At 47.0% G+C, this 14,056-nt stretch overlaps 1 protein-coding gene across 2 annotated transcripts in view; it reads right to left on the bottom strand.

Annotated features, from left to right (window-relative positions):
* Nucleotides 1-14,056, bottom strand: part of TTC37 (tetratricopeptide repeat domain 37) — a 539,154-nt gene that overhangs the window by 219,864 nt on the left and 305,234 nt on the right. For both annotated transcript variants that reach the window (XM_029573103.1, XM_029573110.1), the window contains exon 25: nt 2,283-2,357. In XM_029573103.1, coding sequence (XP_029428963.1) covers nt 2,283-2,357 — 75 coding nt within the window. The remainder of the gene's footprint in view (nt 1-2,282; nt 2,358-14,056) is intronic.

Genomic DNA, 14,056 nt, shown 5'->3' with positions numbered 1-14,056 from the left:
GATTTTCTACTGTCAGGAGAATCATTTTTAAGGGGTACACAGTTAATAATGCCTCTCCCACTTAGAACTGCCTATCACAGCAGGATACACCTAAAATTACAGGCAAATAATTGGCCAAAGTGAATAAACCTTTCCAAATGCAGGAAATCACAAATGTGATCAAATCTAGTAAAAGTCACAAAGCTCCAGGTCCAGACAGGTTAAATGCTGATAATAAAATAGTTGTAGGTAAAATACCTAAGGTGTTAGGGTGCTATTTCTTTGAGGCACAGGATAGAGGACATTTTTCAGTAGATTTCACTAAAGCATATATCACTGTTTTGGTGAAGCTAGGGAAAGAGCCTATAAATTCCAGCATCATTCAGGCCAATATTGCTTTTAAATTATGATATGAAAATTTATGCAAAAGTACGGGCAGATCAACTTGGTGGGATCTTGCCTCATATAATATCAAGTAATCAAGCTGGCTTTGTAAAGGATAGAACTGCCAGTACAAACTTAACAAAACTGGTAACAGCTATGGAAATTTGTGTGACATTAAACATTCTCTCTATAGCTGTTGGGTTTGGTTTCAGAAAAGGCATTTGACCGAAATGCATGGCCTTACTTTTTTTTTCTGTGTTAGAAAGATATGGTTTTCAGGGGCAGATTATATGATATTATATAAAGAATCCAAATCAGCGATTATAGCAAATGGTTACATTTCAGACAAATTTCTATTACAGCAAGGGACAAGGCAAGAGTGTCCACTGTCCCCTCTTTTATACATTCTGACTATTGACCCATTAAGAAAAACTGAAAACTGTGCCTCAGTTCAGGGTTTTTCACAAGGTAACCAAGTGTTCAAAATAATGATATTTGCCGATGATGTTTTAGTTTATCCAACATGTCCACAAATATCCCTGGGAAATACAATGAGATTGCAGAAACAATTCAGGGCTTTTTCAGATCTAAAAATACATTTAGAAAAATCAGAGGCATTGGATGTTACAGTGTGTACACTGCATTCTTGGAAGGGGAGTTTCCTCTAAAATAATGGACAAAGATTATGAAATTCACAAATATTGCCAAGGTATATGATGTCAATATTCAGCCACTGACTAAAATGTGAAGTAGACTCTCAAACTGGAGATTTCTGTCTCTCTTATTCATTGGAAAAATTAATTTGTTGAAGATGATGGAATTACCTAAGTGGCTTTATGCAACTATTACCTATCTGGTTAAAAAAGAGAGAAACAACAACTATCTACCAGATTATGAGGAAGGTTCTCTGGAGGAATCACAAAGCAAGAATGTCATTGCAGATTCTGATAAAAGCTAAAGCATTAAGGAGGACTGGCATGTCCAAATTGGCAAGATTACAATTTGGCATGTCTGCTAAGACATGTGAAGGACAGGTTGTTTGAAACCAATGATTACTCTATATCATAAGAACATAAGAAATTGCCATGCTGGGTCAGACCAAGGGACCATCAAGCCCAGCATCCTGTTTCCAACAGAGGCCAAACCAGGCCACAAGAACCTGGCAATTACCCAAACACTAAGAAGATCCCATGCTACTGATGCAATTAATAGCAGTGGCTATTCCCTAAGTAAACTTGATTAATAGCCGTTAATGGACTTCTCCTCCAAGAACTTATCCAAACCTTTTTTGAACCCAGCTACACTAACTGCACTAACCACATCCTCTGGCAACAAATTCCAGAGCTTTATTGTACGTGAAGTGAAAGAATGTTCTCCGATTAGTCTTAAATGTGCTAACTGATATAGACAATAGAAGATGGCAATCAAAAGTAAAAACATTTAAAACTGATTAAAAAATCATAGGAACTAAAAGGAAAATCTAGGAAGGCCACAGCAAAAAAAATTATTTTTGTACTTCTATTGAAACAGGAATGTTAGAGACGAAAACAAAACCACTAGGTTCCGCAGGAAGATAAATTAAATGTCACTGGCCCAAGCTCACTCTGATGACATCCATCTGTGAGGACTGAAAATCCTGCTCATCCTCTGAAACAGGTATAGGCATTAAATGAACTTCATGCATTTCTCAGTAGCTAAAGGCACTTAGCCTTTCGTATTATGCTTCACAAGGAAGATAAATCATGCACCAGAATCCAAACATCTTGCTATGTGTTGTTCCTATATGATTTCAATAATGTACAGTTTGTTCAAACACTATAATTTTCTTTGTCATATTATATAAGTACAAGACGTAACCAACTGGAGAACTGTTTTTTCCTTCAGCCCACAAATTTAATAAGCATAATATGGAGACTTACATGCATAGCAAGTTCAGTAGTGTGCCTGAAAAGATCCATTGTTTCATAACTGCCTACAGTTTCTGCAATAAGAGCCTAGAGAAAAAAAAACAAAAAGAATGTGCCGTTAGATATCTGACTACATATATAAAAAACAACCCACAGAAATTAACAGCAATTAAAGATCAGAATCACCTATTCTGCATATTTTTCCTACCTACCACAGTAATACAAACATTAATTGATCGCCACTTTACCATTGATAAGTGTAAGGATCAGTTGCCAGGTGCTCCTCCAGCCTACAGGTGGCATTTAAGTGTAATAGATAGTGTGTGAGCCCTTAGTGCTGCAGTATAGTTGACACAGTCTCGAGGACAAACTTCAAGATCTATGCCAGCAGCTGGCAAACACACCTTATTGTGGGACAGTCTGGAGCTTCATCTTTACCAGGCACCTTTGTCTGCAGGTCGAGCCTTTGGATTGTGGTGGCCAGCAAGACTTAGGCGGGTCTCTAGGGCAGAGGTGGTCATTAGCGTCCAGAGACACACCAGAGACAAGGTAGACAGCCAGCTTACAGAAGGCAAATGAGAACCAAGGTTAGGGCAGCAGTAACCAAGAGTAGTTGGGTCCAGGCAGGAGGTCAAGATCTGGAGTGACAATCCAAGGGAGATGTGGACACAGGGGAAACACTGACATTGAGAACCAGGAAAGCAGGCTGGTAAGGCAGGGCTAGAGGACAAGCCTGGACAAGACTGGGCTGGAAGACGAGGCATGGCAAATGATATAATGAAGATCTTGGTTCAGGCCTTTGGTTCACTCAGCTTGTCCCAGAAGCCTTTGCTCATCTGATCTAACTGAATCTGCTGGCATGCAATGAACTTAAGCTGACCTGTGTGTGTATGGCTACTGAGAGCCATCTGGAATGAATTCAGACCTAACCAGATATGATGAAAGGCCATGAGGTTATCGATGGCAGATAGCTGAGCCATATTATAAGCTTGGTTCTCACAGATTCCTATCTCACTGAAAGAGGCCAGGTAAACTGAAGATTCCCGGAGGTCAAGACTAATTAAAGGCTTGGAACCAGCAACAGAACACAGACCTACTACAATGATTGATCTATTGACAAAACACTGAAGATCAGAAGAAACAAGAGTACATCAAAGCAATGCTAAGACAAAGGAATTTTAAGGTGGGAGGGAATTTCTCAGGCTAGAGAAGGTCAGTTTATTACTCTGTCATATTGCGTAAATGATCCTCTCACAAGCATTTTCTATGTATGGTTTGAAACTATATAATGCAGCTTTTACAAGAGACTGTAAGACACAGTAATGCCCTGCCTATATTGAAGGTCTTGCATCTGTGTCCCAAGGATATGCAATATTAAATTTATATTTGCCTCAATTAAATTCCTTGTGGTATCCTTGTATATCTGCAGATAAGCGCCTCTGTACAAAGTTAGGTAATATATGTACACAAAGCATGCAAAAGGCTGGGCTGGACGACGAGGCATGTCAAAGCATGCAAGAGGCTGGGCTGGAAGATGAGGCTAGGCAAAGCATTTATTTATTTATTTATTTATTTTTATATACCGACAACCGTTTGCACATCGTGCCGGTTTACAGATAACTTACAACCAAAGGATATATAGGCAAAGCCTTTACAAGGAACAGTGTGTAACAAACGCAGTAACAGGGCAATTAACTAGATAAATAAGGGAGGGAGGGGTAGGGGTAGACGAGACAGAGGAGGGGGCGGGGGGAGGGTGAAAATGGATACATAAGGAGAAGCTATGTACAGGGGTTCGAAGAACAATTGAAATGTACACAGGTTATATACAAAATTGTATAAGCGCAATTATATAAGCATGTATAAGCAATTGTATAAGCAATTGTATAAGCATGTATAAGCGCAATTGTATAAGCATGCAAGAGGCTGGGCTGGAAGATGAGGCTGGGCTGGAAGACGAGGGTAGGCACACAAGTGTAGGCAACATGTACTGCAAGGAATGCAGGAGACCGTTTGCTGAGGTGAGGGAGTCCAGAGCTAAGGTCGCTGATGTCATCCATGGGATTTCCCCGTCGTGGATCTGTAAAGGAAATTATGTCAGGCAAGCACTTGCCGATGAGGGTTGGCCGGAGATGGCAGTCATGGTAGTGTCCTGCCGTGTGTGCAAGGCTTGGTGGCTTTGCGCTGCAAGAGTGAGGTTCAGCTGCTGTGGCATTGGAGGTGAGTGCAGCGGCCTGTGTGGATGTCCCACAGGATGCTAAACGTAGCAATGAGCCACTTGAACTGTCTGTCTAATCCTTCTAACTATGTTCTTCACTCCCCCCCTCCCCCCCCCGGTGGCCATCTTGTTTCCTGTATAGGCTTGTAATTATACTGAGGAAGTTTCAGCAGTCTGTTACCAGAACATGGTCCTACCTTCTGGATCTTTTTCTATGGATTCTTTCCTGTATCCAAAAGTCTGTATTATTTTCAGCTTCTACCTTCAGTGCTCCTAATTGTTCTCCTACTACCTGGGATCCTGGATTTCTGATTCATTCCTGCTCCTTACTCTTTTCTAGACCTCTCATTCCCTGTTTGTTCAGGGGTCTAACTCTGCTTTTCATGCCTTGCTGGCCACCAGCACCAAAGGGCTCAATGCAAAGAGAAGGTGGTTGGCCTAGGCAGAAGTCTCTCTATCTGTGTTGGCCTGGATTAGACTTCCCTGGCATCCGGCTGCTTGCTCCTGGGGCAGCATACAGACTACAACTGTTGAATCAAGCTCTAGCCAAAATGGACCTCTGAGCTGGCTGTGCATTTTGCAGACTACAATAGGTGTCTGGAGACTGAGTCAATGCCTGGAAAGCCTACAAGGACAAGTTGATGCCCTTCTTAAAAATAGTGGGAGCACAGAGGAGATGATCACCTTGCTGGTGGCTGAAAGGCATCAGTAAGTTTTGCTTGGAAATTTTATTTTTTTTAAAAGTATTGGGGTTAAATTATTTAGTGTGTTTGTGTTTTTAATAGTAAGGCAGCGAAAAAACAGAAGTTAGACTATTTGTATTTCCCAACCCTTCCACCCCTCACCCACCGCCCCTAGCTCATTATTTGATTTATAGGCAGGTGCCACATTCTCAGTAAAAAAAAAACAAACCAAAAAACCCCAGCCTTTTAATTTCATGAATTCCCACACCTTATTGAGAGTTTGAGCATTCCCCTGTAAGCCACTACCAGACATATAGTGAATTCATTAATACATTTAAAGGACGCTAATTAGACACATTCCTACTCCCATAGCAACCTAAAACTTAACTAGGAACTGAACAAATTTGAGATGAAGGCAGCAGTCCAGCAGCAAGAGGGGGGCTTCCCAGTCTTTTCCATCAAGTGTCACATGTATGATTTTTTTTACCCGCCGGTGAGAAATTGTACATGTTCATGGATGCAAAGAGCTCCTGTCTCTCAGAGAACGAGTCCGATCTCTGGAGGCTAGAGTAGAGAACCTGGAGGAGATGATGCAGAGAGAGAAAGGTATATAGATGAGACCTTCAGGGACATAGTAGCCACGTCCCAACTTCAGACTGGCATCCCTGGTGCTGCCTTGGAGGAAGAAGTTCTCATGATCGGAGAGCATCAACTTGGTGCAGCAGGAAAGGATCCTGAAGCAAAGACCTGCTCTCCAGGTGGTGCATTATCCTTTCAAACAGAGGATGTGTCTCCAAGGCCTATTGCCCAGGAGGGAAGGGTTAGGTCGGCCATCATCGTTGGTGATTCGATTATTAGGAATGTAGACAGCTAGGTGGCTGGTGGGCGTGAGGATCGCCTGGTAACATGCCTACCTGGTGCGAAGGTGGCAGACCTCACGCGTCACCTAGATAGGATTTTACACAGTGCTGGGGAGGAGCCGGCTGTCATGGTACATGTGGGCACCAATGACATAGGAAAATGTGGGAGGGAGGTTACATCTAAGAGCCAAATTTAGGCTCTTAGATGTAAAGCTTAAATCCAGAACCTCCGGGGTAGCATTCTCTGAAATGCTCCCTGTTCCACGCAAGTCCCCAGAGGCAGGCAGAGCTTCAGAGTCTCAATGTGTGGATAAGACGATGGTGCAAGGAAGAGGGATTCAGTTTTGTAAAGAACTGGGGAACCTTTTGGGGAACGGGGGAGTCTCTTCAGAAGGGATGGGCTCCACCTTAACCAGGGTGGAACCAGACTGCTGGCGCTAATCTTTAAAAAGGAGATAAATGTAGAGATTACTTACCTGATAATCTCGTTTTCCTTAGTGTATGCAGATGGACTCAAAACAAGTGGGTATAGTGTGCTCGTGCTAGCAGTTGGAGACGGATCTGACGTCAGCACGGGTACATATACCCCCACAGGAAGTGAAGCAATTCAGTAATCTTCCTTGCAAAGCTGTCATAGCTCTATGAGTACTGACCGATCGATTAATTAAACAGGATTACCCTGACCGGTTGATAGTAGCTGGAGACCGCCAGGATTCTCAACCAGAAGGTGTCGACACCCGGCAGGGTGGATGCCCTATGTAGTAAAACATGGCTTACCTTGAGCCTGTGAAATCCCATGGATATTGGCAGCCGGGCGGGATGCTGAGTCCATCTGCATACACTAAGGAAAACGAGATTATCAGGTAAGTAATCTCTACATTTCCTAGCGTGTAGCAGATGGACTCAAAACAAGTGGGATGTACAAAAGCTACTCCTGGACTGGGCGGGAGGCTGCCCGCGGACCGTGCAGGATTGCCCTCGCGAATGCGGTGTCCTCCCTGGCCTGGACATCCAGACGGTAGAATCTGGAGAAGGTATGGAGGGAGGTCCACGTCGCCGCCTTACAGATCTCAGCAGGCGATAGCATTCGGGTTTCTGCCCAAGAGGCCGCTTGCGCTCTGGTAGAGTGAGCCTTGACCTGTAGAGGCGGTGATTTTCCCGCGTCTACGTAGGCTGCCTTGATACCTTCTTTGACCCAGCGGGCGATAGTTGCCCGTGAGGCCGCTTCCCCTTGCTTCTTCCCGCTGTGTAGAACGAACAGATGGTCCGTCTTTCGTATTGCTTCGGACACTTCCAGGTATCTGGACAGTAGCCTGCTGATGTCGAGATGTTGTAGAATTCGACCTTCTTCTGACTTCTTATTTATTTATTTATTTATTTAGCATTTTTATATACCGACTTTCCAGTAACAAAATTACTGATCAATTCGGTTCACATTCTAAACAATAACATTGACAAGTAAATGTCTTACAATGAACAGGTTGAAATAACTTGGGTTAAGATATATGGGGTTAATAACATAATTACAAGCTACGGTGCCTAATGTAGGCTAGATAGAAGTTGATAGGTATAAGGTTGGGTTTTAATATTAGACTTTAGGTTTTAATATTAGACTGCAAAAGTTCTGTGGTAGGTAAAGAGATGGTTTGGTTGAAGTTAAAGTGCGAGACTACTTTGGGTAAGAAGGAAGGGACTGTGCGAAGATGGATGGCTTCTGGTGTGATTCGGAGAAACGGATCACGGCAAGACAGTGCTTGTAACTCTGAGATGCGTTGTGCGGAGCAAACAGCCAGCAGGAACACCATCTTCAAGGTTAACAAACGGAGGGATAGGCCTCGAAGTGGATGGAAGGCGTGTCCCGCTAGAAAGTCCAAAACTAGGTTGAGGTTCCACAGAGGTATGGGCCACTTCAGTGGCGGACGAATGTGTTTGACTCCTTTCAGGAAGCGTGAAACGTCTGGGTGTGTGGTGATGCTATTGCCGTCACTCCGGGGACCGTAGCAGGAAAGTGCTGCCACTTGGACCTTGATGGAACTGAGGGACAGACCCTTCTGAAGACCATCTTGTAGGAAGTCCAAAATGATAGGAATCCTAGCAGCATGTGGATTGGTGCTATTACCTTCGCACCAAGCTTCAAATACTCTCCAGATCCTTATATAAGTTAGTGATGTGGAGAACTTGCGTGCTCTAAGGAATGTATCTATTACCGGTCCTGAATATCCCCGTGACTTCAGACTAGCCCTCTCAATGGCCAAACCGTAAGAGAGAATTGAGCCGGATCCTCGTGGAGTATGGGACCTTGTCGCAGCAGGTCCCTGTGCGGCGGCAGGGGTAGTGGATTCCCTGCCAGTAGTCTTCTCATGTCTGCGTACCAGGGTCTTCTTGGCCAGTCCGGGGCCACTAGAAGAACTAGGCCTCTATGCCGCTGAATCTTGTGGGCCATGGTGGAAAAGCGTACAGCAGGATCTCCTGGGGCCATGGTTGTACCAGTGCATCGATCCCCTGAGACCGAGAATCCCGCCTGCGGCTGAAATATCTGGGTACTTGAGCGTTGGACCTGTCCGCTAGTAGGTCCATGCACGGGGTCCTCCACCGATTCACAATCATCTGGAACGCTGTGGGTGACAGTTGCCAATCCCCGGGATGTAGACTTTCCCTGCTGAGGAAGTCTGCCGCAGTGTTGTCTGTCTCGGCGATGTGGACGGCGGAGATGTCCTGGAGATTTGCTTCCGCCCAAGACATCAGGGGGGCTATTTCTAGGGCTACCTGCTGGCTTCTGGTTCCGCCCTGTCGGTTGATGTATGCCACTGTGGTGGCGTTGTCTGACATCACTCTGACTGGTCTGTGTCGCAGTCTGTGGGCGAGTCGCAGGCATGCTAGCCTGACTGCCCGTGCCTCTAGTTGGTTGATGTTCCATCTCGACTCTTCTCTGCTCCACCGCCCTTGGGCGGTGAGCCCTTCGCAATGTGCGCCCCAGCCGCTCAGGCTGGCGTCGGTTGTGAGCAGGGTCCATGTCAGGGAGGACATCCTGGACCCCCGGCTCCTGTGGCATTGCTGCAGCCACCATCGCAGCTGATTCCGTACCCTGGCAGGGAGAGGTAGGTGTACGGTGTAAGTTTATGATCGCGGGCTCCACTGGGATAGGAGGGCGCGTTGTAACGGCCTCATATGCGCCCGTGCCCATGGTATCACCTCCAGAGTGGATGCCATCAGGCCGAGGACTTGTAGGTAATCCCAGGCTGTGGGCCGGACGGCGTGCAGCAGGGCTCGCAGACGATTCTTGAGCTTTTCTCTTCTTTTGGGAGTCAAGCTGACTGTCTGCTTGAGTGTCGAATAGGACTCCTAGGTATTCCTTCGACTGAGACGGCTGTAGGGAACTCTTGTTTAAGTTTACTACCCAGCCTAGGCTCTCTAGAAGAGCAATCACTTGGCTGGTTGCCAGACGGCTCTCTTCTGGCGATTTTGCCCTGATCAACCAATCGTCCAGGTAGGGATGGACGAGAATTCCCTCCTTTCTGAGGACCGCCGCCACTACTATTATGACCTTGGTAAAGATCCGCAGCGCTGTGGCTAACCCGAACGGTAACGCCCGAAACTGAAAATGTTGGTCCAAGACTTTGAAACGCAGGTAGCACTGATGATCCCGATGGATTGGGATATGCAGGTAGGCTTCTGACAGATCTAGGGATGTGAGAAACTCCCCTGGCTGTACTGAATTTTTGACAGATCGTAGGGTTTCCATGCGAAAGCTGGGTACCCGTAGGTAGCGGTTGACTGACTTGAGGTCTAGGACGGGCCGAAAAGTGCCCTCCTTCTTGGGCACTATGAAATAAATGGAATAATGCCCAGAATTTATCTCCCCTGCAGGCACTGGGATTATGGCCTTGAGGGAGAGAAGCCTCTGTAAGGTAACATCTAGCGCTGCCTTCTTGAGGGGGGAACAAGGAGATTCCACAAACTTGTCTGGCGGGAGCCGAAGAAAGTCCAGGTAGTACCCTTCTCGGATGATGGAGAGGACCCACTGGTCCGAGATAATCTCGGCCCACCTGCGGTAAAAGAGGGTCAGCCTGCCCCCTATGGCTGCTACCCCCAGATGGGCCGGCTGATTGTCATTGTGGGGTACGGCCGGGGCCGGAACCCGAGCCGGCTCCCCTCTTACTATGCTTAGTCCGAAAGGACTGATTCCTGGCCTGCGACCGAGGTGCCTGGTAGCGAGTCCCGTAAGGGTTGAAGCGCTGAGAGGTTCTACCTCTGGGTGGTCTAGAAGACGGGCGCTGCCTCCTGCGTGGTCTGTCTTCTGGTAGACGAGGTAAAAGAGAGGCGCCCCATTTATTGGCCAGCTTCTCCAGGTCGCTGCCGAACAGGAGAGATCCCTCGAAGGGCATTCTCGAGAGACGCATCTTGGAAGAGGAGTCGGCCGACCAGTTACGTAGCCAGAGCTGCCTCCTGGCTGCCACTGAGGATGACACTCCCTTGGCTGCTGTATGGACGAGGTCGGAGGCTGCATCAGTAAGGAACGAGAGAGCTGATTCCATCCCTTCTCCTGGGGCGTTGTTCCGAGCCTGAGATAAGCAGGAACACGTCACCACCTTGCAGCAAGTCGCAATTCATAGGGACATGGCTGCCACCTCAAAAACCTGCTTCAGAATGGCGTCCATACGCCGGTCATGTGTATCCTTGAGGGCCGTCCCTCCTTCCACCGGGATAGTGGTGCGCTTTACAATTGCGCCGACTATGGCGTCTACCTGAGGGCACGCCAACATGTCCTTAGTTGCCGGGGCTAAGGGGTACATGCCTGCCAAGGCCCGACCCCCCTTGAATGGAGCCTCCGGTGCAGCCCATTCCAGATCGATGAGCTGCTGTGCCACTTGTAGGAGGGGAAAGTGGTGAGAAGTTTGGCGAAGGCCCTCTAACAGGGGGTTCACTCTAGGTTCCCCTTGGGTGTCATGGCTCGGAAGGGCCAGTTCAGACAGGCATTGCGAGATCAAGTCTGGAAGATCCGCTCTAATAAAGCGCCGCCGATTGGTCCGATAAGGTTCTACCCCCAAGGGAAGCTCTCCCTCCTCGGGGGGGCTCATCATCTTCTGCCGGGTAGTCTGAATCCCCTTAATTGGGTCTATCAGGTGGCGAGTGGCCGTGCCTAGGCCGCGAGGGTCCAGGGGCCGGGTCATTCTGGACGTACGGACCCGGTCGGGGAGCTGACTGCATCGTGACAAAGGTATGAATTCCTTTGAACAACTTCACCCAGGAGATCAAAGCCATATCTGGCCGCATGGGAACCAGGCCCCCATGGTTTGCTGGCTGCTCCTCGCTACTTGCTGGCTCCGGGGTGTTCCCGGTAAGAACGCCGGGCGGTGACCGGCCCTGGCCCGGTACTCCCAGGGCCTCTTCACATTGGGCACATAGGGAGTCTGCATCCTCATTCTGTGTGGCCCTGAGGTTGCATGCAGAGCAGAGATTGATGCCTGATACTGGAGGTGCCGGCACTGCCGAAGCCTGGTCACTCTTATTTTCCATGCTGCCGGTGAACTCAATAAGAGTCTGCGCTGTGCGCAAAGCAGGCGCCTGGAATCAGCGCTCAACAATGTGCGACTAACAATGTGCGCCTATAGCAGTGCGCCTAAGAACTTGCGCCTATAACGTGCGCCTATAATCGGGCGCCTAAGGACTTGCGCCTAGCAATGTGCGCCTATGAACGGGCGCCTAGCAATGTGCCGCCTATCGCCGTGCGCGTAGCAACGGCCGCCTATCGCTGTGCGCATTAGGCGGGACGCTTCAGGTAGCAGATGATGGCGAGCCGGCAGACGAAATGGCGACCAACTGAACTGTCCGCCCCAGAGGCACAATCTGCTTCTCCTCGGATCCTCGGAGACCAACAAGTAAATATACGCCTTACCTTGTCATATTAGTAATAATTTGTAACCTATCATTAAAATCGTCCATTGTACCTGAAGACTGGAGGGTGGCTAATGTAACCCCAATATTTAAAAAGGGCTCCAAGGGCGATATGGGAAACTACAGACCGGTTAGCCTGACCTCAGTGCCAGGAAAAATAGTGGAAAGTGTTCTATATCTCAAAATCACAGAACATATAGAAAGACATGGTTTAATGGAACAAATTCAGCATGGCTTTACCCAAGGCAAGTCTTGCCTCACAAATCTGCTTCACTTTTTTAAAGGAGTTAATAAACATGTAGATAAAGGTGAACCGGTAGATGTAGTATATTTGGATTTTCAGAAAGCATTTGACAAAGTTAGAAAATAGACACTGCTATGGGATAGACTTAGTTTTTGGGAACTTGAAAGGTTCTTATGGTCTGGATTGGCATCAGTTGGAGACAGGTTGCTGGGCTTGATGGACCCTTGGGTCTGACCCAGTATGGCATGTTCTTAGCATCCCGGGGCCCTTTAGATCACTATCATAGAAAATACTACCTTCAGTTCCTATACCTCCTGCAGCAAGGGTTCATACCTATAAGGATTCCCGTGTGGAAAATCCACAGCATATTTCAGGAAACCGAAAGGCCTGCCGAGACTTTTTGAATCAGTGCTTCATACCCTACAGGCCTCATGTTTCCCAAGGTGGTGTATATAACATTGCTACTGACCCTGGGAGGCTCTGGCTTGGGCCACTCCATTTTAGGAAAACCAGAGACCCATAATCTCGGACTGTGATGCCTTTGTCATGGATTTAAAAACATTTTTGACAACCATGGCCATTTGATTTCAGCCTCTACTTCCCTCTTCTGTATACAACAAGAAACCCATACTGCGGGGCAGTACGTCATAGAATTCGACACAGTTGTGGCAGAGACGGGCTGGAACAGCAAGGCCCTTGTTACGGCCTCTCTGTATGGATTAGAAGATCAGATCAAGGATGAATTGATCTGTCAGGAGCTATCTTCAGAGTTGGATGCCTTGATTTCCTTGTGTCTATGTATGGATGACTGCATTCGAGAACAATCAGAGCACCAGAATCCTGCCATGAGTCTTACAACCCATGCAGCTCCATAGACTAATATTGTTCTGCTGCCTGAGGAATCTATGGAACTGGGGCATATTGGCACTTGCCTTTTCCAAACAGAGAAAGACTGAAGGGAGTGGCTGGGACTTTGCAGCAATTATACTGACATAGGAACATACATAGAAATAATGGCAGAAAAGAACCAATGGTCCATCCAGTCTGCCCAGCAAATTTATGGGCATTTCTGCCAAGCCATAAAAGTCACCCTCATACTTATCAGGTTTCCCAGACCATTAAAGTCAGGGCCCACATGTTGCTCGCTATTTGAGTCCAATTACCCTTTACTTTCAGAGAGCAATGTTACATTTGCATCAAGAGTTTCAGGCTTATTGGTTAAGTTACCCCTATGTTTGTTTGTTTTCCCAGACCGCCAAATTCAATAATCTTGTTGCTTGCTGTCTGAATCTAATTCCCCGTTTTCTCTTTTCCCCCTGCCATTGAAGCAGAGAGCAATGATGGAGTTGCATCAACAGCATAAAGACTTATTGGTTAAGGGTAGTAACCGCCACACTAGCAAGTTAGACCCATGAACTAATTTCTTCATTTCTACCCTCTAGCCTTTAGAGATCCACAGTATTTATCCCATGCCCCTTTGAAATCTGTCACTGTTTTTGTCTTCACCACCTCCTCCGGAAGGGCATTCCAGGTATCCAACACCCTTTCCATGAAGAAATATTTTCTGACTGTTCTGAGTTCTCCTCCCTGGAGTTTCATTTTATGACCCCTAGTTCTACTGATTTCTTTCCCTTGGCAAAGATTTGTTGTTGATTGTGCATCATTAAAACCTCTCAGGTATCTGAAGGTTTGATCATATCTCCCCCTGCACCTCCTCTCCTCCAGGGTATACATATTTAGGTCCCTCATCCTCTCCTCATAAGTCATTTGAAGGAGACCACCCACTATTTTGGTCGCCCTTTTCTGGACCGCCTCCATCCTGTCTCTGTGCCTTTTGAGATACAGGCTCCAAGACTGAACACAGTACTCTAGGTGAGGCCTCACGA

The sequence above is a fragment of the Rhinatrema bivittatum genome, chromosome 1 (genome assembly GCF_901001135.1).
Source record: "Rhinatrema bivittatum chromosome 1, aRhiBiv1.1, whole genome shotgun sequence".
Lineage (NCBI taxonomy): Eukaryota > Metazoa > Chordata > Amphibia > Gymnophiona > Rhinatrematidae > Rhinatrema > Rhinatrema bivittatum.
The sequence above is the reverse complement of the archived record's forward strand: the minus strand, read 5'-3'. Positions and strand labels throughout refer to the sequence as shown.